Source organism: Malaya genurostris, chromosome 3 (assembly GCF_030247185.1).
Source record: "Malaya genurostris strain Urasoe2022 chromosome 3, Malgen_1.1, whole genome shotgun sequence".
In the NCBI taxonomy this organism is placed as follows: domain Eukaryota; kingdom Metazoa; phylum Arthropoda; class Insecta; order Diptera; family Culicidae; genus Malaya; species Malaya genurostris.
In genome coordinates this window covers 234,645,373-234,671,950 of record NC_080572.1, presented here as the reverse complement: position 1 = coordinate 234,671,950, position 26,578 = coordinate 234,645,373, and the positions used below count along the sequence as shown (strand labels likewise).

General features: G+C 36.0%; 1 protein-coding gene across 1 annotated transcript; it reads right to left on the bottom strand.

Moving 5' to 3' along the window:
* Nucleotides 1–2,478: 2,478 nt before the first annotated feature.
* On the bottom strand, nucleotides 2,479–19,988 carry LOC131436743 (nose resistant to fluoxetine protein 6-like). Its single transcript, XM_058605628.1, has 11 exons — nucleotides 19,859–19,988; nucleotides 19,591–19,742; nucleotides 19,378–19,521; nucleotides 19,156–19,318; nucleotides 18,963–19,094; nucleotides 3,956–4,149; nucleotides 3,555–3,896; nucleotides 3,300–3,493; nucleotides 3,089–3,239; nucleotides 2,700–3,029; nucleotides 2,479–2,627 (listed from the first exon to the last, which is right to left on the bottom strand). The coding sequence occupies exons 1-11, from the start codon at nucleotides 19,941–19,943 to the stop codon at nucleotides 2,505–2,507; spliced, it is 2,010 nt and encodes a 669-aa protein (XP_058461611.1). The 5' UTR covers nucleotides 19,944–19,988; the 3' UTR covers nucleotides 2,479–2,504.
* Between the last annotated feature and the right edge of the window lie 6,590 nt (nucleotides 19,989–26,578).

The window sequence follows — 26,578 nt, the reverse complement described above, 5'->3', positions numbered from 1 at the left end:
TAACGAAGGACTACCCAGCTAGTTTCATTACAAAACCAGCAGGCTTTCGTGATCCGTTTTAACTTATTCGTGTCTGCGAATTTTCAAAATTATTTCTTTGAGAATTTTCCAGGTCATCCAGCATTTCCTCGAATACAAAGAAACAACCGATCTTCAATCAAATCCATGAACAGTCCAGCCGCTGATGTACATAGCGCATTGATCAATTATTCCCGGGACTGACCCAGAGATGACGTTTGTGATGTCGAACTAATCTCATTTTTCGAAAGTACCAACCGTCAGAGAACATGTGTCAAATTTTCACATCAATAGCATCACAAACACTGAATATAAGACGTTACATATAAGCGGCGTTACTAATTCATTTATGAAAAATGGAAATAACGAAAAAATAAAGACTTGCGGTGTCCTGATTTTGAACGTGGCCAAATGAAAAAAATTAAGCAAGTTTTCATAAAGTTCATTAGATTAGATGTGTTGAAGTTCTTTCACGATCTTGTACGAAAATCTGGGCATAATAAAGATCTTTTCCAAATGGATGCCGAATTCGCTCACAATGCGTTTGTATGAAGTAATGGACGAAACATGGATCCACTATTTTTATCCGGAGTCATACCAGTATTCATACTGAAAAGTCACCCAAAAACGTATTAGGTAGCTGAGGTGCTGAGGTGTTCGAGATATCATTAACATCGACTACCTTGAGCTACAAAGTACCTTCAAAAGTGATCATTACATTGATTTATTGATGCGTTTGAAGTGCGAAATTGAAAAAAAAACAGCCTCATAAGATGAACCAAAAAATCACCGTTAACCAAGACAATGCATCGTGACATAAGTCAATGAAAATATTAAACGAATTGGGCTGCAATTTGTTTCCTCACCCACCTTATTCACAATAACCTAGCCCCCAGTGACTGCTTGTCCTTTACTGATCAGAAAAAGACACGCAAGTGAAAAATATTTGGCTCGAACGAGACAGTCATCACTATAACTGAAGTCTATGTTCAGGTCATTGACAAATAATTTTATAAGGATGGAGTCTATTCGATACAGAATCTTGTTTTGTATGAGTAATTGAAACCCAGAAATCTTATGAAAACCGTCTACAGACGAAACTGTCTTATTTGCTAAAAGAACCCATGACAATGATTTTCGTTCCTAACTGAAGTTCCAATCTGAAATATGCGTAGAAATATTTCCAAGCAGTTTGTGTGATGTTTGTGTTTGTGATATTGAAAATCAATTCAAAATGATTGAGATATTAATGTTCAAAACCTGTTTGTACGGTATTATTTTCTGTATTTTGAATTTGCACACCGGTGTAGAAAACATAAACGTAGTCCTATGTCAAAAGATTTTGAGTGATTTTATTTATGTGAAAATATAGAAGCTGAGACGAGACAAGTATCTTAGTATCCTAGCTTTCACTTTATACCAAAGGAGTCGAGCTTAAACATCTGCCGGAAAAAATCCGATAAAGCACTTCTACCATTTACTATTAGATTCGTCAAGCTACCAGAAGTTGTTACTTTCTACTGCATTCTTCTTTTGCCGGTTCGGATAGTAAAGGGTAAAATACCTTTATCGGTACTTTCCGGTATATCGGAGACTTGAGTGGTTTACATTGACGAGATGCTTAAGCTCGACTGGAAGGGGAAAATTAAGTTACTAAAAGATTTCTGCTTGCTCAAATGATCCTTGTCAAGTCTCATCTTAATAAATATATTGTTAAAAAAATTCACATCCTCGCTCTACCTTGAGAACTAGCATTCTATAATTTGGATCTTATTTATTACTCCGAATTACAATAATAATACTAAAGTTACCGTTGTTTTTCGCTCGAAATTTCAGGTGGGTAATTACCCACCTTTGGAATTTTCGGGTGGTTAGTACTACCCACCGTACCAACCTCTTTCACCGGCCCTGACCTCCGCCCTCTAACAGCACTATAGCTTCTAGTTAGGTAAGTAGGCTTTCGGAGATCTATCTTACATTGACACAAATATTTCATATTCTCTATTATTTTTAGTTTTTTTTCCTCAGATCCTGGCACTGCGCGGAGAAGATTAAATAATTACGTTTGCATTACTTTAAGGAACACTCTACTAGGACAATGTTCGTCAGATACCTAAACCGTTTTTTGTATTTTGACGAATAGTAACTTCCAATGTCTTTTCTTTTTGGGCAACATATTTCTGTATAAAATGTTCAAAACGGCGTAACATATGTAACAATGAGAGTTTCTCTTTGTTTGCTTTTTCTTTCGATTATTGCGAAATATTCTTGCTTTTTTCGGTCATTTCTCCAGAGCAGATTAAAAGATGATAGCTTTAGTTATTATTATCGGTAAATAATTGAAAAGAAGGATTGCTAAGAGTGCCGTAATAATCAAAAGAGAAAGTAAACAAAGAGAATATCTTATTGTTACATACGTCGTTTTGAACATTTTATACAGATTCAATATAGTTTTTCAAATTTGTTATATTCCCATTTTATTTATCTCATGAACCTTTCAGCGTTCCCATGAACCTTTTCTGTAGTACCGTTACCGGTGCTTCCAGCGTCAAACATAGAAATATTGCCATCAAATAGGAAAACACGACCGAGGCACAGTTGATCGTCATCTGAAAAAAACAAGAAACAAATCAATTTTCGATTCCATTATCATTTTAACCCGTCTCAGCACGATGTCTTACCATTCCCAAATAACTGAAATGTGTCGGAGATCGGGTGTTCAAAAGAATCAACCGCATAACAAATACGTGAGATAGATAGGCGGAATAGGTCATTCGTCCCAGAGGTTCGAAAATTCGATGATCAAATATCCTCTTCAATATTGGCGTAATTCCGTTTGTGAACCCGATAACGAAAATGCTGCAGAAGATTCCCCAGGTGTGTTTCATCACCGGATAGTAGACTGCCATCCACAGAGAAGGTTTTTCAAAATCATACACGTAGAAGATATAGTGCACAAGAAAACTGACAATTGCCATTGGTAAAAGCAGATACCAAAGAACACGGAACCACTAAAATAGACAAAAGGTGAATGAAAAATGATCCAAAAGTATTGATTTCCTTGCCCAACCTTTTTCTGAACGGGATTAATAGCCTTCTTTCGCAGATGGATGTGAATTAAACCGGTAACAATTCCGGCAAGGAAGTTTCCGGTGTTTACGTGCAACGGTATGTAAGATTTTAAATATAGCTCATCAAACCACATGATGAACCGTTGAGCCCTGTGAAATAATGTGTAAAACAGTTTGATTTGAAAATGCGACGATGGTTTGTATACTTACTCGAGTGTTATCACAAACACTCCTTCTAGTTTTTGGTAGTAGATGAACAAAGCAGGAAGCACGTACGATCCGATCGCGGTAACCACGACTATTGGAACCAGTAACCTACGGAACCTATTGATCAGAATCAGGAACAAACTGCCAGCGATGAACAGTTGATAGTCGCATCCCAGATACCATCCTTGTTGAACACACTGTAGCAATAAAGATCATTATGAGCATTTTTTTTTCTTTCAATCAAATATAGCCTCTTACCGGTTGATCTGCATTGACGTAGTTGTTAATGTACAACAGATTCGTCCACCAATTCCGTCGGCAGAAGGCTTTCTCGGTTTCCGAACCTACTTTCCATAGGGGACCGTCCTGCAGTTTCGTCAACCAAGTAGCTTGCAGCAGGATTATAAAGGCGTACACAGGTGTTAATCGCATGTAACGATATATCGCCATTTTCAGTAAAAACAGAATCCCAAGATTGCTGTTGCGTTTCTTCGCATAGGACATCAGGTTGATTGTTAGCAGCACTCCACTCATAAAGAAGAATGTTTGTGTGATTTGAACTCCGCCGGTTAGGACCATCGTTCCAATGTCGTGGTACATCTAAAAACAAGAGCGTTCGTAAAATCATCTCAGACTGGACACTAGTAATATCCGCGTACCATTTCTGCCCTAGCCGTGTTTTGTACGGGAATAACCGTGTACAGAAGTGCTGCATGGCCCATTATGACGAGATACATCGTCATGAAACGAATCGCTTGCAGGAATCGCAGCTCCCGGATGGATTCGTTCTGTGAGCGAGCGGTCAGTGTGTACCAATTACGGAGAATGGAAAATGATGCGAGGAGCATTTGTTCTGGAAAATATAATTCATGGTTGCATTCACAGGATAGAGTATAAAAGTAGGTGATGACGGTTTTTATGCACAGAAGTCCCGGAGTCAATTTTCGTCCAAACATTTTTTACAGAATATCTTTTGTTGTATGATCATCAATATGATAAAATTTTCAATTTACGATAACAAAGAAAAAAACTAAGGGGACGGGTATAGTGTGATGGGTAAGTCCATGCCTTTCACGCAGCCCACCTGGGTTCGATTCCCAACTCCGCACATAGGGACAGAAATTTTTTCTGATCCGAAGAGGCGAATGACCTTAAGGTTGAAACCTCTATAATCGAAACAAAAAAAAAAGAAAAAAAAATTCAAGACGGATGTTTCTCTTCGTCGTACCCGCAACGACGCACAGTGGCTCGAATCAATAAAAACGTGGAAATAAATCAGTAGCTGATAATCCGTTCTTTTGATGCATATAGTTGCTTTTATGAAATTATTTACGAATATATACCGCGTAATTTGATTCTATCTCTAATTGTTCATGGCCTACTTTGACAAAAAATATTACCATAACTTTTTTTTCTGAAGAGATAGAAACATTTCTTCTTCTACAAAGTTTTAAAATAATGGTGGAAGAAAATAATTTAATAAATTTAAATTTAATAATCTACTTTGCCAAATACATTAAAAGTCTAGGTCGCATCGTTTCGGATAGACAAAGCGTTTTTATCGCAGCCCCCTTAAAATCAGTTTTTTATTCATAACTTGTTTCGAGTTATTTTGTTATGCAAGGTTTGTTTGGAATAATGGTAGAAATTAAAAATTCCCATAATTTTGTCGAAGGTAGTGCATAGGTTTGTTCTTTCCTGGCAAAGTTATACAACATTTTATCTTTTTACCTTTTTTTATAAATATAAAAAATAGGTATAGAATTCGCTCAAACTTTAGAAAAATTTTCCGAGGCCCGGAAGGCCGAATGTCATATACCAATCGATTCAGCTCGACGAACTGAGCAAATGTCCGTGTGTGTGTCTGTATGTGTGTTGTCAACTAAGAGGTCGAGATCTCAGCGATGGCTGGACCGGTTTTGATCAAACTTGTCGCAAATGAAAGGCCTTTCCGTCACCCTGAACGCTATTGAATGGTTTTGAGATCGGATGTTTACTTTTTGAGTTATACGAAATTTTATGTCAAAATTTTCAGTTTTTGACAGTATCTGTCACAATTGACCTTGAAAACAGGATATATTTTCAGACTTAGATTCCGCACGGTAATACCTATCCAACAAGCCATAGATTGTTAAAATCCGTCCATTTTTAACGGAGATATCGAAATTTCTGTGTAAGCTACTTTTTCCCCTATTCCAGCAGTAGAAGTTTTGAGCGCTGTCTGGCAAAGAAATGCTTGGGAGCAAAATAAAACACGATTTTTTTATACTGTGTCATACATTTGTTTCTAAGTACCCAAAAGACTGTGTACAGCATGATATTTTGCCTCGGACCGATTTTAGCACGGTTCGTTTTTGGCAACATAATCGTTCGAATATGCCATATGTAAACCAGATGATGGTAGAATTTTCGAGTTGAAAGCAATTCCATAATTATATTGATTTAAACTACTTACAGCAATAAATGCTGGAAGAACATGACACCCATATACCATTCGCATCAGTTCGTCGAGATCAGCAAATGCATGTGTGTCAAATAATTTCACTCAATTTTTTTCGGATATGACTCAACCAACAACTGTCCCTCTTCATTCTCCAATTGGATGTCATCCTATTATCTCAACTGCTACTTTGAGCTCAGCATGTGCTAAGTTAAAACGGTCATCTAGTGCTGGACCCGATGGAATCCCATCTGTGGTAATAAAAAACTGCTCTGGCATTGAGGGGACGGGTATAGCGTGATGGGATAGTCGATGCCTTTCACGCAGCCCGCCTGGGTTCGATTCCCAACCCCGCACATAGGGTCAGAAAGATTTTCTGGTCCGAAGAGGCGAATGACCTAAGATGTTAAAGCCTCTATAATTGAAACAAATAAAAAAACTGCTCTGGCAGCCTATTAGTTCCACTATCCATTATAGTCAACTGTATCTCAACTGTTTGAATTTTTTCTCTGGATTTTATAACACATAATTGCTCTAACTACATATCTGAGACTCAACATGGTTTCATGCCGAATCGTTCGTTACAATCACGACTACAGGTAGATTCTATCTACACCGATTTCTCCGCTGCGTTCGACAAGACTAATCATCAAATAACAATCTCAAAGTTAAATAGACTAGGATTTAACGGGTCATTTCTGAATTGGCTTCACTCATATCTTACTAGTTGCGAATTGATAGTGAAAATAGGAGACTGTACAACCTTACCGTTCGCCGTTACCTCTAGAGTTCCTCAAGGAAGTCACCTTGGATTGTTTATATTTTTATTTTATCTCAAAGATCTAAATTTTTCGATCAAGTGCATGAAACTATCATTCGCCGATAACTTCAAATTATTTCATGTCATCAAATCCACAGCTGACGCAGAGTTCCTACAAGAGCAGTTGAATAATTTGACTAACTGGTGTAATATCAACAGAATGGTTTTGAACGCCTCCAAATGCTCCATCATCTCTTTTAGTCTCAAACAGTCTATAGTCAGTTTCGACTATAATATTTCACAACTTGTTCTGGAACGTACATCGTCTGTACGTCTAAGTTAAATTTCAAGAAACACATTGAGTTTACTATCTCCAAAGCCTCCAAGCTGCTAAGATTCATTTTCCGCGTTACTAAAGAATTTACAAATTGATATCCATTGCCGTAATCCTAGAAACTATTCTTTTCTTAGGACCCCCTATGCTAGAACTAATTATGGGTATAACGAGCCTTTTGTAAGCATGTGCCGAACATTCAACCACTGTTCCAATTCATTCGACTTTAATCGATCACGAAACGTTGTCAAGAAATTCTTCCTCGGGTTACTATCTAATAAGTTTTAGTTTTAGTTAGTTTAGAAATACTATGTTTAAGTGAAATGTATCATTTGGATTATTGTAATCTGTTGATGCAAAAGATGAGGAGGTTTTATGCCCGTTGGAGAGCAAGTTTGAGAGAAACTAACTCCACCGGGCTTTTCCCTGCCCCAAATAAACAAATAACAAATAAAAAAAAACGTTTTCTGCATACTCAAATTTATATGAAAAGTCGTATACTCCCAAACAAGGTTCCTGAATTATGTTTGGTTCCGACCTTTGGTTGCCTAACTACAGGATGATATGTGAAACGAAATTAAAACTGTAACTCATTTTTCTCGTAGATGGCTGAACCGATCTAAGATTCAAATAAAATCTAAGAATCATCTAAGATTCAAATGAAAAGTTTTAAGATTCTATAAAACATCTTGTTTTTCAGTCAGATCCAACTTCCGGTTTCGAAGATACAGGGTGATTAGTATAAAATAGTCTATTTTACATAAATTAATCAGGTTTATCGGGTTAGCAGATTTGGATAGTCGATAACCAATGAAACTTATTTCATTCTTGGTTGTACTCAGTTTTCGTTTCGGAAGGCACCCAAAAATTTAGTTTCGACACTACAGAGTAATGAGTGGTTAAAATCTATAATTGCCACTTAAAATGACGGACATTAGAACAATGTCATGAAAACTGAAATACCGAAGAATATTGATTGATAAAAAATTAGAGGGTTGTATTTAAGGCACGACCGAGCACAATAACATTAAAAATGGAACGTTTCTAGGGTCTTCATAATAAATACAAAAATAAAGATGATAATGATGACGATACACTAAACTAAAAACTTTTTCAATTGACTAATTACAAACTTGCTCTAGTTTAAGCGCTTAGATTGTTGGCGAATGATAAAATTTACAATTAGATTCTTTCTTGATAATAAATTCTATTCAATTTTGATCCCTTTCCACAATTTTTTACATTGTTAAGATTTTGAATAACGTCCTTTAACTTGAATTCTACTAGAACTAGAAAGCTCAATTTTAGATACAAACAACCTAAAGATTTAAACCTGAACAAATGAAACTGATTTATTTTATGATAATAATCTTCGAGAAACGTACAAAATCATTAATTTTATTTATTTTAGCGAAAAATGTTGTACCAGTAAACTCAGTAATAGTGTATTTTATTAATCATTTTTCAAAATCGTCGATAATCTTCGGAAAGTGTCGGTAAATAATATGGCAACAATACGAGGAAGAAAACTTGTGAAACAGTCCGCATAAAATATTTAGTTACTTACATTAATTTTCGCTTTGGCATATTAGGAATATACGGAATGGGTACGCAACAAAATTCAGAAATTTTGTTCATATTGTAACTTGATGTTATTAACACATGAATGAACATTGTCATAGTTACAACGCGTGTAGCCATCAGACGCTTATTGTTTTGAAGCTAATAATGATTAAACTGAAACTGGCGGTTAACCAAATTCTACGAGGGTTGCTATTCAAACGATACATGTAAAATCGCAGGTAAACTTACCTTTAGTTTATCTTTGATACTATATGATATTGCATCGAATTATACTGTATATGTGAGCCTGTGGAACTCATTTATACTACCAAACCGAGGAGGCCGCTTTTAGATAAGTTTCAGAATTTAATTTTGAATCTTTTGAAGCGTTTAATTCCTGACGGGACAACAACTTGTTCAGTCACATATAATGAAGAAGAAGTATCTATGATTATCATCATAACACAACTTTATACTGAATCCAAATCCAAATCCAAATTAAAACATTTTTAAGCTTACAATATTGAAGCTTTGGAATCATTTAAATGAGGAAAATCCATTAACAAATCATCGAGGAACAAGCGCTGCAAATTATATCCGAAAAATCTATCACCGATAATTCTAAATTGGTCTGATAGTTACCAGAAAACCAAAATAAAATACTCAATTCAAACCAATTTTCCAATGGTATGCAATTGAAATATTCAAATGACGTTATCTCATAAGTTTAAGTTAAATGTTTCCGAATCGATTGGTTGTTGAATTATATAAATCCATCAACAAATTACTGAGGTATGAGCATTCAAAATTATGACAGAAAAATGTTACGCGATTAGTTTTGCATGTTTTAAATTGACACCCAGCCTCGGGAAGCGAAGTGTAAGGCATTTTTAATGGCAAAATCTACCAACAATTTGCTAAATACGTGGGATATTTTAAAAGAACCGATAACCACGCTGATTCGGTTCTTCAATAGCTAGATGATATATAAGATATTCAAGCGAACACGAAGCGGTGTTGTGCAGACAACAGAAAATTACACCAGCACATAATGCAAAAGCGACAATCCAGCAAGTGAACGTATATACAATCCAGTCATCAGCTCACTGGACGAGCTACTTGTTTCATTCACAGTCAAACATCAACTAGGCAAAGAAATATTGTGCAGCCTATATTTATAGATTTCCCTTCATACTACGCATAACGATACGGTGTTTTTTATGCATGACGCAAAGCCTCCTATGCCGAACAAAAAGTTGACGTCATTTTGTAAAACAGGGATTGGTGGATGAAAACATAGGTCACTTCTAACCAATTTTTCAATAGTATGCTATTGAAATACTGAAACTACGTCGTCATACATGTTTAAGTTAAAAGTTTCCGAATCGATTGGTTGTTAAATTATAACAATCCATTAACAAATGACCGAGTTATTAACGTTCAAAATTATGACACAAAAAGGTTACGCGACTATTTTTGAAACTTTTAATTGACACCCGGCCCCATATAGTGAAGAGTAAGGCATTTTTAATGCCAAAAAGGTATCATATCACTGACCTTGAACCGAAGCGAAATATGCAACTTTATGCAGCTGATTTTTACAAAATTAATAGAAAAAGATATGCACAAAACTATAAAAAAATCTAAGTGGAACTCGATGAAACTTTTTTCTAGGCCTTTTCAAAGTTAGTTTCAGTTATTGAATTATGGTAACCCCTTTAAAACTAGTTTCCTAATCATAACTTGTTTTGAGTTATTTTTTATGCATACTTTGTTTGGAATGATTGTAGAAAATAAAAAATCCCATATTTTCGTTGAAGGTAGTGCATAGGTTTATTCTTTTCTGGAAAAGTTATGCATCATTTTACCTAAAAAACCTTGTGTCGAAGCGAAATATGCAACTTAATGCAGAAAACTTTCGCAATACTTATAGGAAATTCGTAAAGGTTTGTACTTTTACAATACTTTATCATATTTTGTTTAGAAAACATTTTTCCATTTATTAAATATGTGTAGAACATTTGATAATTTTTCGGATTTTCAATAATTAAAACTAACTTTGAAAATGCCTAAAATATTGCATTAGGTTCCATTTAGATTTTTTCTGTTATTGTTAAATGTCAAAAAGTAAACAAAATAAAAATCGCAACCATTTGCTTAAGTTGCGCGTGCAAGCATGAGCTTGTTTATGCGTATTTATGCGCACTTTGTAGTAGATACTTAGGTAATAGAGGTAGATTCTACGTAGATAATACCTAAAAACTGTTTTTAAAATAAAGTGAATATATCTCAAAAAAATATTTTTTTACATTATTTATATCTTCAGTAAAAATACTTCAAATGTTTTTTTCTTCAAAATGTGATAGAAAAAAAAAGAAATAATTTTTTCTCGAAATTGGTACTACCCTCACTTTCAAAAGAAGCCTTATATAATCTTGTTAAACTTCGAAGACACGTTAGCTCTTATAAATCAGTAAATGTCAGTACAGACTTTTGACCGTCTTTTTCCAGTTTTGGACCACTGTGTGACGGTTTAGATTCGATATCAGATGTATTTCTTCTTTGTTTCAGTGTAAGGAGTGTATCGAAAAGTAGTTAGCAACATTGATTATTGAACAAAAAAGCGAAAAAAATCATATTTTAACATCAGTGTTCGATATATTGTAGAAAAATTACATTTTTATGCATATCACTGATTATATTGAAGAAAATCCTAGTTGACTTTCCTGGTGGCAGCTGTTCAGTTTTTTTAACTCCTGCATGTTTTGGGACACTGTACCTTCCTTCCGAAAGTGCCGCTTGACAATTGCCCTATACCTTTCAATTGGCCAAAGATCCGGACAGTTCGGTGGGTTGATGTCATTTTCCACGAATTGTGCATTATTTTTTGACAACCACTGTAGAACGGAGTTGACGTAGTGGGCTGAAACCAAATCCGGCCAGAAGATAGGAGGAGCCGTATGCTTTCTGTACAGTGGCAGCATTCTCTTCTTCAAACATTCTTCCTCGTACACCTTGGCGTTAATTGTGCCCTTCGTGAAGAAAATCGACGACCGCAAACCACAGGTACAAATTGCTTGCCAGACCAACACCTTCTGCCCAAACTTTTCCATCGCCACCGTGGTGTCAGCGTCGTCCAGGTCCTGGTACACCGATTTCGTATAATATTGCGGTCCGGGCAGCGCTCGAGAGTCTTCCTAAGCATAGGTTTCGTCGTCGATCAGGATACATCCGTCTTTATTCTGTAGAATCCGGTTATACAGTTTTCGCGCTCTTGTTTTGGCCTGAACTTGCTGTACCAGGGACTTTTTCGGCACCTTCTGTTTCTTGTACGTTTTTAGGGAGTTCCGAACTTTGATCCGTTGAATCATCCTGATGCTTGGCCAAATCCCGCGTCGACGCCGATGGGTTTTTCCTGATGTACTCAACCACTTTTAAGTCCTGGCCGGGCTGGCTGGGACCCGTTTTCCTACCGGATCGGGGCAAATCCTCCATGGAAAGGGTCTTACCGAACTTCTGGATAATAATTTTTAACACTGGTGTGGTGCACTTTGACCCGTTTTGCAATTTCGTTGTACGTGACACCACTTTCTGAGCACCAAGTGTGCAGAATTTTCTTTCGCGTTTCCGGATCAATTCGACTCATCATTGTCTTCTTCTTCTTCTTCTTTTCTGGTTGGCGTCACCTCACTTGAGATGACGCCGAATTGATGGTACAGCAACTAAGGCTTTATTGCCAGTTAATTTTCGTTTATAGTCCAATGGACTTTATTTTCACTTGACTACAAGCGAAAATCTCGCTGTGTGGCTGTGTCGAATCGTCAAAGTACGGCTGGAAATCCTTTCTTTCTTGCGAAATACTCGAATTTTCTCCGGACTAACACGATGCAACGTGTTCATCCGTTGAGAGTTTCACCGGAAGTGCGACTCATCATTAAAACGATAAACCGTACCGAAACCAATTGATTGCGCAGCTGTTATTGACATGTAAACAAACATGTCACCGCATAACACGCTGCAAAAAATTAAGCCATTTCAGAGTAATAACTGTTTGAATGTTGCTAACTACTTATCGATACACTCCTTAATTAGCATGAGGGAAAAATTATTGTTCATAATTTTTATGTTCTACCGTAACGTTCACTGACATCAAATAAAAATGGAAAGGAAACATGGATGACGTTTATAGCTGATTTTCGGAACACCAGCACTATTTTCACACAATAAAATTGATTTATATCAACAAGGTGTAATCACAAAGTTTTGTTTATAAAGTAGCGGCGATCACGACTACCGCCATAGGTTAAAGCCGGGTATGATTAAACGGTATGTTCATAAATCATGCCGACATATCGAGGCGAATAATTTCAATAGTTCTTTACCCGTATATACATGATAAAAAAGAGCGCAAAAAATTTTTACATTGAGTGAAAGCCTCAAAATCTATATAAAAGGTGATTTTTTTGAGGTTAGGATTTTCATGCATTAGTATTTGCTCAGATTTTTTGAGGTTATGATTTTCATGCATTATTATTTGCTCAGTATGCTCTGACATTTCATCATGAATAGACTTACTAACGAGCAACGCTTGCAAATCAGTGAATGGGCCCTAGAAAAGTTGGCAGAAAATCCGCTTTTTTATCGACAAATTTTGTTCAGCGATGAGGCTCATTTCTGGTTGAATGGCTACGTAAATAAGCAAAATTGCCGCATTTGGAGTGAAGAGCAACCAGAAGCCGTTCAAGAACTGCCCATGCATCCCGAAAAATGCACTGTTTGGTGTGGTTTGTACGCTGGTGGAATCATTGGACCGTATTTTTTCAAAGATGCTGTTGGACGCAACGTTACAGTGAATGGCGATCGCTATCGTTCGATGCTAACAAACTTTTCGTTGCCAAAAATGGAAGAACTGAACTTGGTAGACATGTGGTTTCAACAAGATGGCGCTACATGCCACACAGCTCGCGATTCTATGGCCATTTTGAGGGAAAACTTCGGAGAACAATTCATCTCAAGAAATGGACCGGTAAGTTGGCCACCAAGATCATGCGATTTGACGCCTTTAGACTATTTTTTGTGGGGCTACGTCAAGTCTAAAGTCTACAGAAATAAGCCAGTAACTATTCCAGCTTTGGAAGACAACATTTCCGAAGAAATTCGGGCTATTCCGGCCGAAATGCTCGAAAAAGTTGCCCAAAATTGGACTTTCCGAATGGACCACCTAAGACGCAGCCGCGGTCAACATTTAAACGAAATTATTTTCAAAAAGTAAATGTCATGTACCAATCTAACGTTTAAAATAAAGAACCGATGAGATTTTGCAAATTTTATGCGTTTTATTGTTTAAAAAAGTTCTCAAGCTCTTAAAAAATCACCCTGTATATTTAAAAAAATCCATATATATTTATATTTATAAAAAGGATATAATTTTGTATGTTTGTAACGGCATAACTCCAGAACTGCTGAACAAATTGCCACCAAACTTGGCACAGGTACTTCTTGTTCTTGAGAGATGGTCATAGGGGTATTTTTAGCTTAGCAAGCGTAGCAAGGGTATTTAACAAGGGATACTTTTTGAAGACCATTGAAACATTTTGCATACAATAGTTGTGATTAAATGAGGGGTGGATGTGGCAAGTGCCCTCAAAAAGGGGGCTGTAATGTTTGTAACGCTTACTCTTCAAAGATGGTCATAAGTGTATTTTAGTGGGGAAGGGTCTTCAAAAGGAAGGATCATAACCAATTTTTTTTTCTAATTTGACGAGAATCGATACTTTTTTCTTTATAGATACATTTTGAATATCTTAGATATGATTATAAAGGTAATGGATGTAGTAAGGGCCTCTGAAAAGGGGGGTATAATGTACCAAACTTGACACAGGTACTTCTTGCTCTTCAAAGATGGTCATACGGATATTTTGATAGAGGAAGCGTATCAACTGTCATTTTCAGGAGGGTCATGAAAAAAATTATATAATTTATGAGAATCGATACTTTTTCATGACCATAGATACATTTTGCATATCCTAGATACGGTTATAAAGGGATGGGGTGTAGTAAAAGTCTCCAAAAAGTTGACTTGGATAATGACGAAATTTATTTAATTTGAAGAGAATCGATACTTTTTGAAGAACTCAAATATGATTTTATGGATATAATTAGTGCCTCTAAAAATAAGGTTTAATGTGAAGTTCCCATAAAAATCGATACTAAGTACAGATATTATTTGCACTTCAGCTGATAATAAGAGCATTTTTAAGGAGAAAGGAAGTGTGATTGTTTTTATGATCGATCATAACTCCGAAACAACTCAATAGATTACCACACCTCACACCTAACTTGACTCAAGTTATTGTTGCTGGTGATATGTTGCTATAAGAATATTTGTTTGGAGGGGGGTGTAGTAAGCATTTGCTAACATGGGTAATCTGAGGCAAAATGTTCCGACGTTACCCATCCGCCTTTTTCTTCATGACAAAATTGGCAGCGGATATGATGATATAAAAACATTTCCATTGTCTATTGTGACATTTTTGTTCATGTGAGCCACGATTTTAATGATAGTGTACACTGAGGTCTAAGACAAAACAGGATAATTTTGAAAAATCGTGCAATTTCGGAAATCCGCGTAAAAAACGCCTAACTTTGAAAATCTGCGATAAAACATTCTTAATTGATAACTGTGGTTTTCGTGGTACAGTATTTTTAGCAAAGTTATTCAAAATGATCGGCGCCATCTTTTCTAAAATTTTATTTATGGGATTAATCCCTCCAAAAGTGAGATAAAAATATTATTTTAGCTCAAAGCCAACATAGGGGCTAAGTAACTTCGGCAAAGCTGTGCAGAAAGTTATTTCAAACAAATTTGCTGAAGACACTATTCCCGTAACTTGAGTGTAACTAATGATATGATGTATTTTCTGAAAAGGATGTCCTAAAACCAGTTTTTATAAGAAGACATATTTTCAATTTATATGAGTTTTTCATGTTTTACAAAGTTTTTTTGGGCACGAAAAATGTGAAAATAATGTAACTCAATTTTCGCAGAGATGACTGAACCGATTTTCACAAACTTATATTCAACTGAAAGGTCTTATGGTCCCATACAAAGTTCCTGAATATCATTTAGATTCGATTCTGGTTCCAGAATTACAGGATGATATGCACCAAAAATGTGAAATTAATATCATTTAATTTCCTCGAAGATGGTTGGACCGAGTTTCACAAACTTAGATTCAAATTAAAGGTCTCATGGTTCCAAACAAAGTTCCGGAATTTCATATGGGTCCAACTTGATAGGGTGATATGCACCAAAAATATGGAAATAAAGCATTACAAATGTAAATACAATAATGTCACTCACTTTTCTCGGAGATGGCAGAACCGATTTTCACAGAATTAGATTCTTATAAAAGATTTGCTGAATTTTATCCAAGTCCGACTACTACTACATTTTTTTCTAAAATTCAAATCGTCATAGAGAACCGTGAAAAAATGTGTAGGTCATATTAGTGCATGGTTGAATGAATCGAATGTCACTATGCCAATATCCAGCTTTCGGTTCCGGAAGTACCGACAATAATAATCAAATATAATAAAATGAAGCTCACTTCACTTTCTCACATATGATTGAATAGTTTTAAATTAAACTTAAATTCAAATGTATCAATGTAGTATTATTATGCAACAAAAATCTTCAAAACTATTTTCTGAACTGAAACTTCAGCAAATTTGTTTGATATGTTGGTTTTGAGCTAAACTAATATTTTTATCTCATTTTTAGGGGGTATAATCACATAAATAAAATTTTCCAGAATATGGCGCCTATCATTTTGAGCCACTTAGCTTACACACTTAGAAAATTTCCCAGAATTTGGTAATTTTTTACCGAATTTTCAACAGCCGAACGTTCGGTAATCAGTTCGGTAATTGAATTGATTACCGATCGTTCGGTAATTGCTGTACTGTCAAACAACTACCGTAAACTGTAAACCAAATGGATCTAACTGATTGTTCGGTAATTTGTTGTTTTTTATTTTCCTTTGATTTAAATTCTTTTATTCTCTGATTTTAGAAAACTACACATATTCACAAAAATGAATGAAGAAAATTCCAACCTGCTATGGTTTCATTCCACGAAAAAAAGGGTCAAATGTTCCGGCTGACCGGAATTATGAGCACCTTCCAAAACACTGCACAATCCGTCGAGTCCACCAGAAATTACACTTGAACGATTTGTGTAGGCAGCAAGTGTAAAAACTTGAACAAACTAGTTAGAAACAAACTATCGACTGGGTTTCAATTTACTTTCAGGCTTATTTGGGAGAGGTGCTTCGTTAACTTAGCGAAGTACTTAAAAACTAAACAAAGTCATAATCACCGTAACTAATTAGCCACTAATTAGTAACTGGCTAGCAACAGATTATTCACCTATTTGCGTTATCATTGGCAAAAGGTGCTTCACTGAGTTCATGTTCATCTTGTAACTTGGGATATGTATATGTTTGAACGTGAACGAGATGCAATTGCATTCGCTTCGGTTAACAACGAGTTGCACTGTGGTGAGTATGATAACATGAAATACAAAATCCTTGTGTACGTGGTAGACGGTGCAATAGAAGTTCGTGTACATGATTTTCCCACGCAGGTGACAGAACATTACGTTCGAGAAAACATGTCGCAGTACGGAGAAAATCTTTTCATCAAAAAGGAATTTTTTTTGTCATAAGTCGATTCCATTCTACGGGATTTTAAGACAGTGTAGAAGATATCCTTGTAAATCGCTAGTAACTTACGAGAATCAGCTAATTTCATGTCAGTTTTGTAAATCACTGAATCATTCAAACTACGGTAAACCTTGCAATGAAACTGCGAAAAAACAACTTAAACCAATGACAAGCAACCCATTCAGCAAGAGTAACTAGTGAACCCAGTACTCCTGTTTCAAAAATACTTACTGCGAACAACAATGAAAACGAAAAGAAAACTGAAACCACCTATAACAGTTGATGACAACATCAACAATACCGACAACGAATCAATGGATGATAAGACGAGTCACGAACAAAGTGCCCCTCAATCCTCACTGGATGGAAATGGAAGCTCCTCTGCCCCACAAAAAAGGGTGACAACGAGATCCACTAACAAAAAAAAAGTCTGCTTAGCGGTTCATGTTGAGCCGTCAGGTCGCACTAGCAGTTCAACATAAACTGCTATGCACTGATGAGTCAAAGACAAATCGTAGCCTTAAAAAATATATTTAACTAACAAAAAAATGGCTCATTCGGCCACGTACAGGAAACAAAAAGTTTCTAGTGGTTCTAATGTTTTAAAAACTTTAGCACCTGTACCTCAATCCATTCGATGAACTCTACAAGATTTTGATTTGATTAATAAAAAGACACTTACTGAAAATTTGATCAACTGTTTGACAGTTAGTTTTCACGACAATCAGTATTTACAGAAGTTCTGTTGTTGGAAGATTATTTTACCATACGGACTGTATGGGTTTTACCGTACTCGGCGACTATTCACATTTACCGTATGAATTGTTTATCTATTTACCGAACTCTGCAATGAGAACTGATCGTCCGGTAAAAATTTGCATAATTTTTGTGAAACGACGTTCATATACCGAAATATCGGTAATTTCTATTGATTATCGAAAGTTTTCGTCAAAAAAATTACCGAACAACGGAATTGAATCTTAGTGTGTAGGATACAGTACCTCGAAAACCACGTTTTTAATGAGTTATCAATTAATAGCGTGAAATTGGGCATTTGAACCACTGTGCAGTGAGTGGGCCTTTTGAGGATTTTTTTTCTTAACGCAAATTGCTTTGGTCGCCTCATGCGAGAGGAAAATTTTTATTAATATTCGGCAAATTTTCACAATCGAAGAAATTGGATGAAATTCTATTGATCGGTTCTTTTAAGAACCAGCAACTTAACCGAAACTTAGTACCAATCTACATGCTTTTGTGATTTTTTTTTCTCCCGTCATACTATCGTCAATTCTTTACTGTCTTTACACTTAGTTTGATATTTGACTCGTTATGACGTATAAAGTCGTCATGAACTTGGTTTAACTTTCTATCAGTATCTCAAGGCAGACTAGGGAAACAATTATGAGAATAAAATTGTTAAGAAACCTTCTCAGAAATTGGAACTCAAAAATGTGTTTTCCTATTGCTCTGCCAATTTAACTACTCTGAATCAGATAAAAAAAACTACTTCTTTTGCAACCCATCTGTACAGAATCCGTACAAGTTCAGACTTTTTCCAATTTATTTCGCCAATTTCCATTTTTGCTAACTCATTTATCAGTCCTATTCCAATTCGATTTTCGTTGGATAGTAACTAAAAGTCCCACTGACCAAATCTTTTTCAAAAACGAGGCTCGAGCATATGTCAACTAGCCTGAGAGTCGAATTTTAGACCCGGATACCAAAGCTTTGAAAGATTGTTTTTTGCATTGGTAGGTTTGTAATTTGAAAATGCTTAAAAATAAATTCTTCGGAAAATAGTTAGCAGAACAGATATGCTTAGAAATATGAAAAAAAAACTCACTTTTTGTATCAAGTTGTACCTGGTAGTGCGTTGTATCTTGTTTCTTGTTAATACTCATATCATACCAACTTGAGAACACCACAAGAGTTAACAGCGTAATTAATACAAGCAGGAACAGCATGTCAAGCCAATCTGAAAATTCCAATAGTTTTACGTTGCACACAAAAAGTTTACGATTCAACTGAATTCATACCAACTTCATTGACATCGTCATTTCGATCACAAACTTCAATCTCGGTGTAGGCTTTCAGTTGAAATGTTTCATTCAGTTTGTGATTCAAGCAAACATCAAGTAACTCCGCATAACGTTCGCGATGAGCTTCGGTATCTTTGAACACGGTGACATCGAAAATGTACTGAAATTGAATAATTGCAAATCATTCTAATCACTCTGGTGTAACGTCACTAAACTTACCGGGTAATCAAAGTCGAACTTTTCCACCCGAAGTGCCTGCCGGGTCCTGTTGGACAGCTGTTTCACCGATTTCAAACAATCTTGAACGCAGACTCCACGCTGTAGATGACGATGATTGTAATGTCTTCGATCACTGGAGAATTCCTAAAGAGAATGAATTTTGGTTCGCAGATTAGCTTGTGGTTTCTACCAACGGGATCGAAAGAGTTCAACCTCTATATCCTGCCACAGTTTGGAGTTGTTGTCCGGTTTAATGGCCAACCGTACAACGCAGTACGTGGCCATTTTGCCGGCGGGTACATCTTCCAAACATTGATCGTAGTCATCGAACTCCGTTAGCCTGGGCATGCGGTGGTACTGGGATACTGGAAAAGGAATAAGTATTACTGCACAGATATATTGTTTTTTTTTTAAAGATAACAATGATTAATTACTTACTTCATCAAAAACGATACTCAACCCAAAAAAAATCTATACTTACAATCAAATATATCACCATTCACAGAAATTTCGAGCGATAAGCTCAACAAACAGAAAGCCACAACCCTCACGAAACTGTAACCCATATCGTTACGGTTCAAGAACTTGCAAACATGCTACTGGCACAAATTGCCCAGTCATACTAAACATCCTAAGAGTCTAGCTAACGTCGTTGCATCTGCTGCCTACGGGTGATTAGACGATTGTATTTTCTCTAATTTATCATTTGCTACTTCTGATTGTTAACTTTCTACAGATCCAAGGTGAGCAAACAGTGATAAATACTTACTTAGAGAAACTCATTCAAGTCTGATCATTTTCCAGATTGGAGAACAAATGTTCCAATTTGAGTAGAACAAACATTTCATTAAAGCAGTAATTAACATCGAAAGAGGTCCCCTCGGTACAAAAAGCAAACAAAGCACGTTGCTGCCCAGGATAGAGCTTCAGATGGTGAAAATAACGATCATTTAGTATTGGACATTTGACGATTAGTATAACCCATTCGGTATCTAATGATGAAATGCCTCGAACGAATCATTTTCTATGAACAATAATAGGATCTATTTGGTGTACTCGAAAGATGTAATGAATTAGGGTAACGGTTCTGTATTTCATCTCATTTGTAAGGACGTTACCTCAAAATCCTGACTCAGTCATTAAAATATTATTTCTAGCTGATTTACCCGGCGTTGCTCGGAAATGTTTCGTGAAGGCAAGGCCGAACAAAATTCTGAAAATTGTTCTCCCTATTGATATTCTGATTGCAATGAAGCACAACTTAGACGACAACCCGATTGAACAATACTCCGTTCTTGTTCAGATTGCGTATGATCAGTGTCCCATCTCAGATCTCACAATAATCATAATTTCCATGATATTCTCGACTAATTGGGTTAGTTTTAATATTCGAACTATTTTGTTAGAAACATTTAAAACACCTTTCTTTCTATAAATACCTTGTTAGTAATCTCCTAATATCATATGTATATACGCTTGTAACGTACTTCCTCGTCACATTCGATCTACAATACCTTTGGGTTCCATGGCTATAAACACTTGCTACTCCCTCCTCGTTATAAAAATTTCTTATGATATCTTTATTTCCACGTAATCGTAAAAAAATTTCCATCTGATTATGATTTTTTTATAACGAAAGGCTGTTTAACTTCATAACTACATTCGTACTATAGAATAACTGTTTTATATCATTTATTTTACCCCGGCTTCAACCATTTTGGTCGTTCACCGGGGAGGAAAACCTATTGAATAACGATTCAGTTCATACAAATGTTGTTGTAAACTTATTTCCATCACCTTGACTCGACAGTTTTCTCAATTTACGTAAAAAAAATGCACATTGATTTCGTCAATTCAGATCAATGTTGAGAATATTTATACCCCCTCACTCTTGTGAATATTTTTGTGAACCTCAGTTAGTTATGCTGAGACTTAAATACACTCGCGTTCATTATTTTTCTTTAGTTCTTTTATTTCCCCGCAAAATGGAACCAGATATTTTGAAATTATTTGAAGAGAATTGCGTTGCAATCAAATTAACAACAGCAGTGCTATCTACTACAACCTTGAAATTCCTGCCACTCTCTTGTTTTACAAAAAATGGGAGGTAAAAATTTATTTTCAAAAACCTTTCCTTCTAGTCTAAATGTTGATTCTCTTCAAATTATATAAATTTCGTCATTGACCCCCTTCTCCCATTTTAAGGACACTTGCTACACACCCCCCCCCCCTATGAAAATATCTTAATGATCATCAATAGGTTCAGTAGTTCCGGAGTTATGCCGTTAAAAACATTACATCCTCTTTTTAAAGACACTTGCTACATCCACTTCGGACGAATACCCTTATAATCATATCTAAGTTGCGCAAAGAGAATGTATGGTCTTCAAAAAGTATCGATTCTCGTCAAATTAAATATTTTTTCAGGCTAAGGACACTTGCTACGCTCCCTCCCCCATGAAAATACCCGTACAACTATTTCTGAAGAGCAAAAAGCAGCTGTGCCAAGTGATCCCCTGTTAATGATACTTGCTACGCTCCCATCCCTATAAAAATACCTTTATGACTATTTCTGAAAAGCAAGAAATATTTGTGCCAAGTTTTATACACTACTTTTTTACGTTACCTTTTTCACGTAACTCTTTCTACGAACAAAATTCCAAATAACGTAATCTTTTTTTACGAACCAAATTCCAAATAACGTAAACTTTTTTTACGTACCTACTTCGTAAAAAGAGGTTTTTGCATGCAATGAAAATAATTTCCGGCTCATTTATGTTCCATGGAAATTATTACAATATGGATATTTTCGGAACGGGTTTGATGAGTAGAGGTCGAAAAACGATGTTTGAAGTAGTTCTGAATTCCAAGATGACGACATCCGGTATATTGATATTCCTTGAAAACCTTTACAATATGGATATTTTCGGAACGGGTTGGATGAGTACATGTTGAACAAAAATGTTTGAGGTGGTTCTGAATCCCATGCCCACCATCATCGTTTTGAAGAATATCAATAAACCGGAAGTCGCCATCTTGGAAATTGATGCGACTTAGAACATCCTTTTCCTGCAAATACTAATAATTTTTGTTCCATAGTTATCGATTATGTTATACATATCCAATAGTACGCATACATAAGGAAAACCTTTTTTACGTTGAAAATTCCAAATAACGTAAACTTTCTTTGTGTCATAATTCGATTCACGAAGTCCCGATTATTACGTAGTTCCGTGCAGTAGTTCCGGAGTTATGTCGTTACAAACATTATACTCTCGTCAAATTAGATAATTTTTTCAATGACCCCCTTTGTTAAGGACACTTGCTACGCTCCCTTCCCCCATAAAAATATTCTTATAACCATCTCTTAAGAGCAAGAAGTTCGTGTGCCAAGTTAGATAGCAATCCGTTCAGTAGTTCCAAACAAACTGTATAGTTTTTTATCCAGGGGTATAGGGATATTTATTCGATGTTTGAAAGTATTGAGTACTTTTGCCATCATTTATTTATCCACACTAGAATTAAAGTTCTTAACCAGAATTAAGGAACTGGAACTGAATTCAAGAACTTAATTCGCAACCAGAAGCAGGCTCTGAGTTTAGTTTCGGAATACAGATCAATAATTCAGTTCATGAATTTAGTTCAAGAGCTAAATACTGAACTTGAATTGAGTTCCAGCATGCAGGCTTTGGATTCTGAACATGAAATCTGGGAGTGAATTCTGAAACTGAGTTCAAAGATTGAATGCTGGTTCAAAAGTTAGTTTTAAAATTTAGGTTCAGAGTTTGAATCTAAAATTTTGTTCCAGAATCCAGATCTTGAATTTTGTTCCAGAAATTTGAAGCTGAATTCTTAAAATGGAGTTTCAAAATCTAGTTCCAGAACTATGATTTAGTTCCAGATTCTTAGTTTTAAATTCTGAACCTGTGTTTTGGAAGCAAAAGCAAATGCATTTTGGAAGCAAATGGATAATCGAAGCGAATGAGAGCACGACCTGATCCTTTGAGGTTTTATACCACTCAGGCGCTGCTGTTGGTGAAGGGTCCTCATCGCGACGTACAGTTCCGTCTAACGCACAAAATGAAATTATCGATTTTTGATTATGATTTACCATTTATACTCGTCCAGTTGAACACGAGACTACCCCAAAACCGTCGTCCGAATGCGAAAAAGGTTCCAAAGGTTTAGGTATACTTAATTTTTCTGTTGTTCATGGTTATCTCACACTGTTGAAAATTAATTTATAAATTATTGATCATATTTTTGATGGCATGAAGAAAGAATTATGCTGTTGCGTTGAGTACAACTCGAGATATTCACGATTAAGTTCTATCCAATCTTTCACAGGGCGAATTTTCGAAAAAGGCGCCCCATAGTAAAGTAAGACTTATTCACGTCAAAATTATTGGGTCGTTATCGTTTTTTTTTCGTTTTACATTTAAAATTTTACTGCAAGGTAAATCTGGATTGGTCCTTTTGAAAATATGAACATATCAGATGCACAACCGATGAAACACACACACACACACACACACACACACACACACAAATCACATACATAACAGCGTTATGTAGACATATATCGGGATGAAATCAGTTCTACTAGATTTCCTTCGATGATTATTCCATTATTGTTAACAACGCACTTGCTAATAATAGGGGAAGGTGTTTGATTGCCGGCACCCCACCGTAACTTTTGACAGAAAGCAGATAGCGTCATTCCGACAAATGTCATGTGTGTGTAATAGCAGCACGTTCTTTTTGTGTCGAATACCGAAGCAAACAGACGCTTGTACTTTTTGCTGCGCTCAAAACAAATTTTAATCGAGCCCGCCTGGGTTCGATTCCAAACCCCGCACATAGGGTCAGAAAGTTTTTCTGGTCCGAAGAGGCGAACGGCCTTAAAGTTAAAACCTCTATAATCGAAACAAAAAAAAATGTTTCTTTCCGTCATTTTCAAAATGTCTACCGATTTCGGTTACCAGTACCCCAAGATGTTTAGTTACCGCCAGCTAATTTTTTTCGACAAATCGTGAAAAATTGTCAGTGATATGCAGAGATGCCAAATCTCCAAATTTGTCTGTAAATTATCAAATTTCGTAGTGAACCTGCAAATCTTTTTTCGTCTGAGGACTTTTTAAAATTGGTGCGATCTTTTTGATTTTACTAACTAAACTTATTGTACTAACTGGCATCTCTGGTGATACGCAACACGTGGACAAATTGACAGCTTCAAAACATCCGTCATATAAGTAAAAACTTTGGTTCTCAGGTTCTGTTAGCCATGGCGACTCCAAACAAATCGTCAAAGTCAAGGAGAATTAACTCTAATGCACTGATTAATGCCATTATTTAGAGGATAAGAAGCCAATTAAATTCGTCTGCAGTAACGTATTCAATGCCGCGAAGCCGGTGAAAGGCCGGCCAAATCAACACCAAAGGCACCACCATCCAAATCATCGGCCAAGAGAGCCAAGGCGAAGTCACCATCAGGCAATGAAGACTTTTGTCCAAAACGCATCCGAAAAGAATATATTCCGTTGTTTCTTTGAATAGTTGCAGACATTACTTATATTTTTTTCCTGTTTCCCGGTAACCGAAATGGCCAAAAATTTATCACTTTACTAAATTGATAATGAAGTGTTTCCAATCAAATAAATCAACTTAATTGCTTAATCAGTTGTCCGCATAATGTGCACTTAGTCAGAAGTTATAAGCTTAAAATAAAATGGTGCCAATAACCGAAGACTCTCCCCTACTATTCCATGAAAATATAAATATCAAAAAGATAATTAAACTATTGTCACGGATAACAAAAATACTTGCTGTAATGTTAGAGACATATCCGCGAGATTGACGTAACACCCCTGTCGACAAGGGGCAGATTACATTAAAAATGCACATTTATTTTGGTACATTGTTCTACTAATAAATCATCCATTTCAAGTAAAATCTCATTCGATCTTTGTAAAATGCTTTGGATTCTTAAATGAACCATTTCTTAAACTTTCAACACAGTTGACAATTATTTCCATGTGCTAGTTTCCGAACAAATCGGTTGCCTCTCGTTTAGCGAACGGCGCACAAAAGTAAATCTGCCACATGCTTGCGTGCCCTTCCCTACAGCGCTAACGTTCCGCTCCAAGTTGTGGCACCCACGCCGTATGTATTAGAGACGTCATTTATTCTGATTGAAAATTGATCTTACACAATCAAATTAATGTATATGATTAACTGAAGGTGGTATTTTTTACGATATTGATATGCCGTATGCTGACCTTTTTTGCATTCGTTTGGTGCGAATTTTGCACAACGAAAAGTGGATAACCTATCAAATTATTTTTCAATTTGCACTAAACTGATGATTTTTACCTTAGATTTGAAAGAAAAGTAATATTATTAGCTCTTTAGATACTATTCAGAGCCTTAAGAACGGCTGATTTTGAATAATGTTCCCCATCGTTGTCCACTATGCGAACAACCAGAAGCTGGACGATGCAATCACTTTTGTTTGAAGCGAAACTCACACACAGAAGAACTAGTTGTTGTTTGTCTACGCTTAGGCTTGAGGAACGGAACCTCATATAGTCAATGGCAAGACTTAAGCACCAGTTGAATAATACCGGGTGTTGGCGTAGATGGCAGCCTGTGCACCCGATGTATATCCGTTCATGGATTATCATAGACTGAAGCTAGCAAACGTTCAACAGGGTCTGTTTACTGATTCGGTTGATTTTAATGTTTCGTGTTTGGATCTATTTTTTCACTATTCAAACAATGTTCCGTGATAAACGTGGTATTAACAACAATCTTACATCTTTTTCCATTCTTTTCGTAAACGAAATAAGAGAAAATACTCAAACAGGGGAAAAGTTTTCAAGAAAACATATCTGGAGAAATTTCGTTACACTTTTGTGTTGTGAAATTTTGAAAATACACCAAGATGAGCAAATGATGCAAAAGATGAGAAAGACGTAGTCCAACGTCAAAAAACAGTATCTGAAGAATTTAAAACCCTTTTTAAATGGAAAAGTGTGACAAAACCATTCTTCTTTGAAATGCATGTATTCGTCACATACACGGAGTGTCGAAGCGAGAGTTTTTAACACTGAAAAGGGGCTTAAAGGCTGAGGCCAGTGTGTTTTAGGTTGATTCAGAGGGCTATTTTCACGCTTCAAATCTGATTTTCTCAGAAACGGTG

Coding starts and splice junctions, on each gene's coding strand:
- LOC131436743 (XM_058605628.1), bottom strand. CDS start 19,943: ATGGGTTACAGTTTCGTGAGGGTTGTGGCTTTCTGTTTGTTGAGCTTA. Junction 19,095..19,155: donor TGACGATGTCAATGAAGTTG/GTATGAATTCAG, acceptor TGGAATTTTCAG/ATTGGCTTGACATGCTGTTC. Junction 3,897..3,955: donor ACACGGCTAGGGCAGAAATG/GTACGCGGATAT, acceptor TCTTGTTTTTAG/ATGTACCACGACATTGGAAC.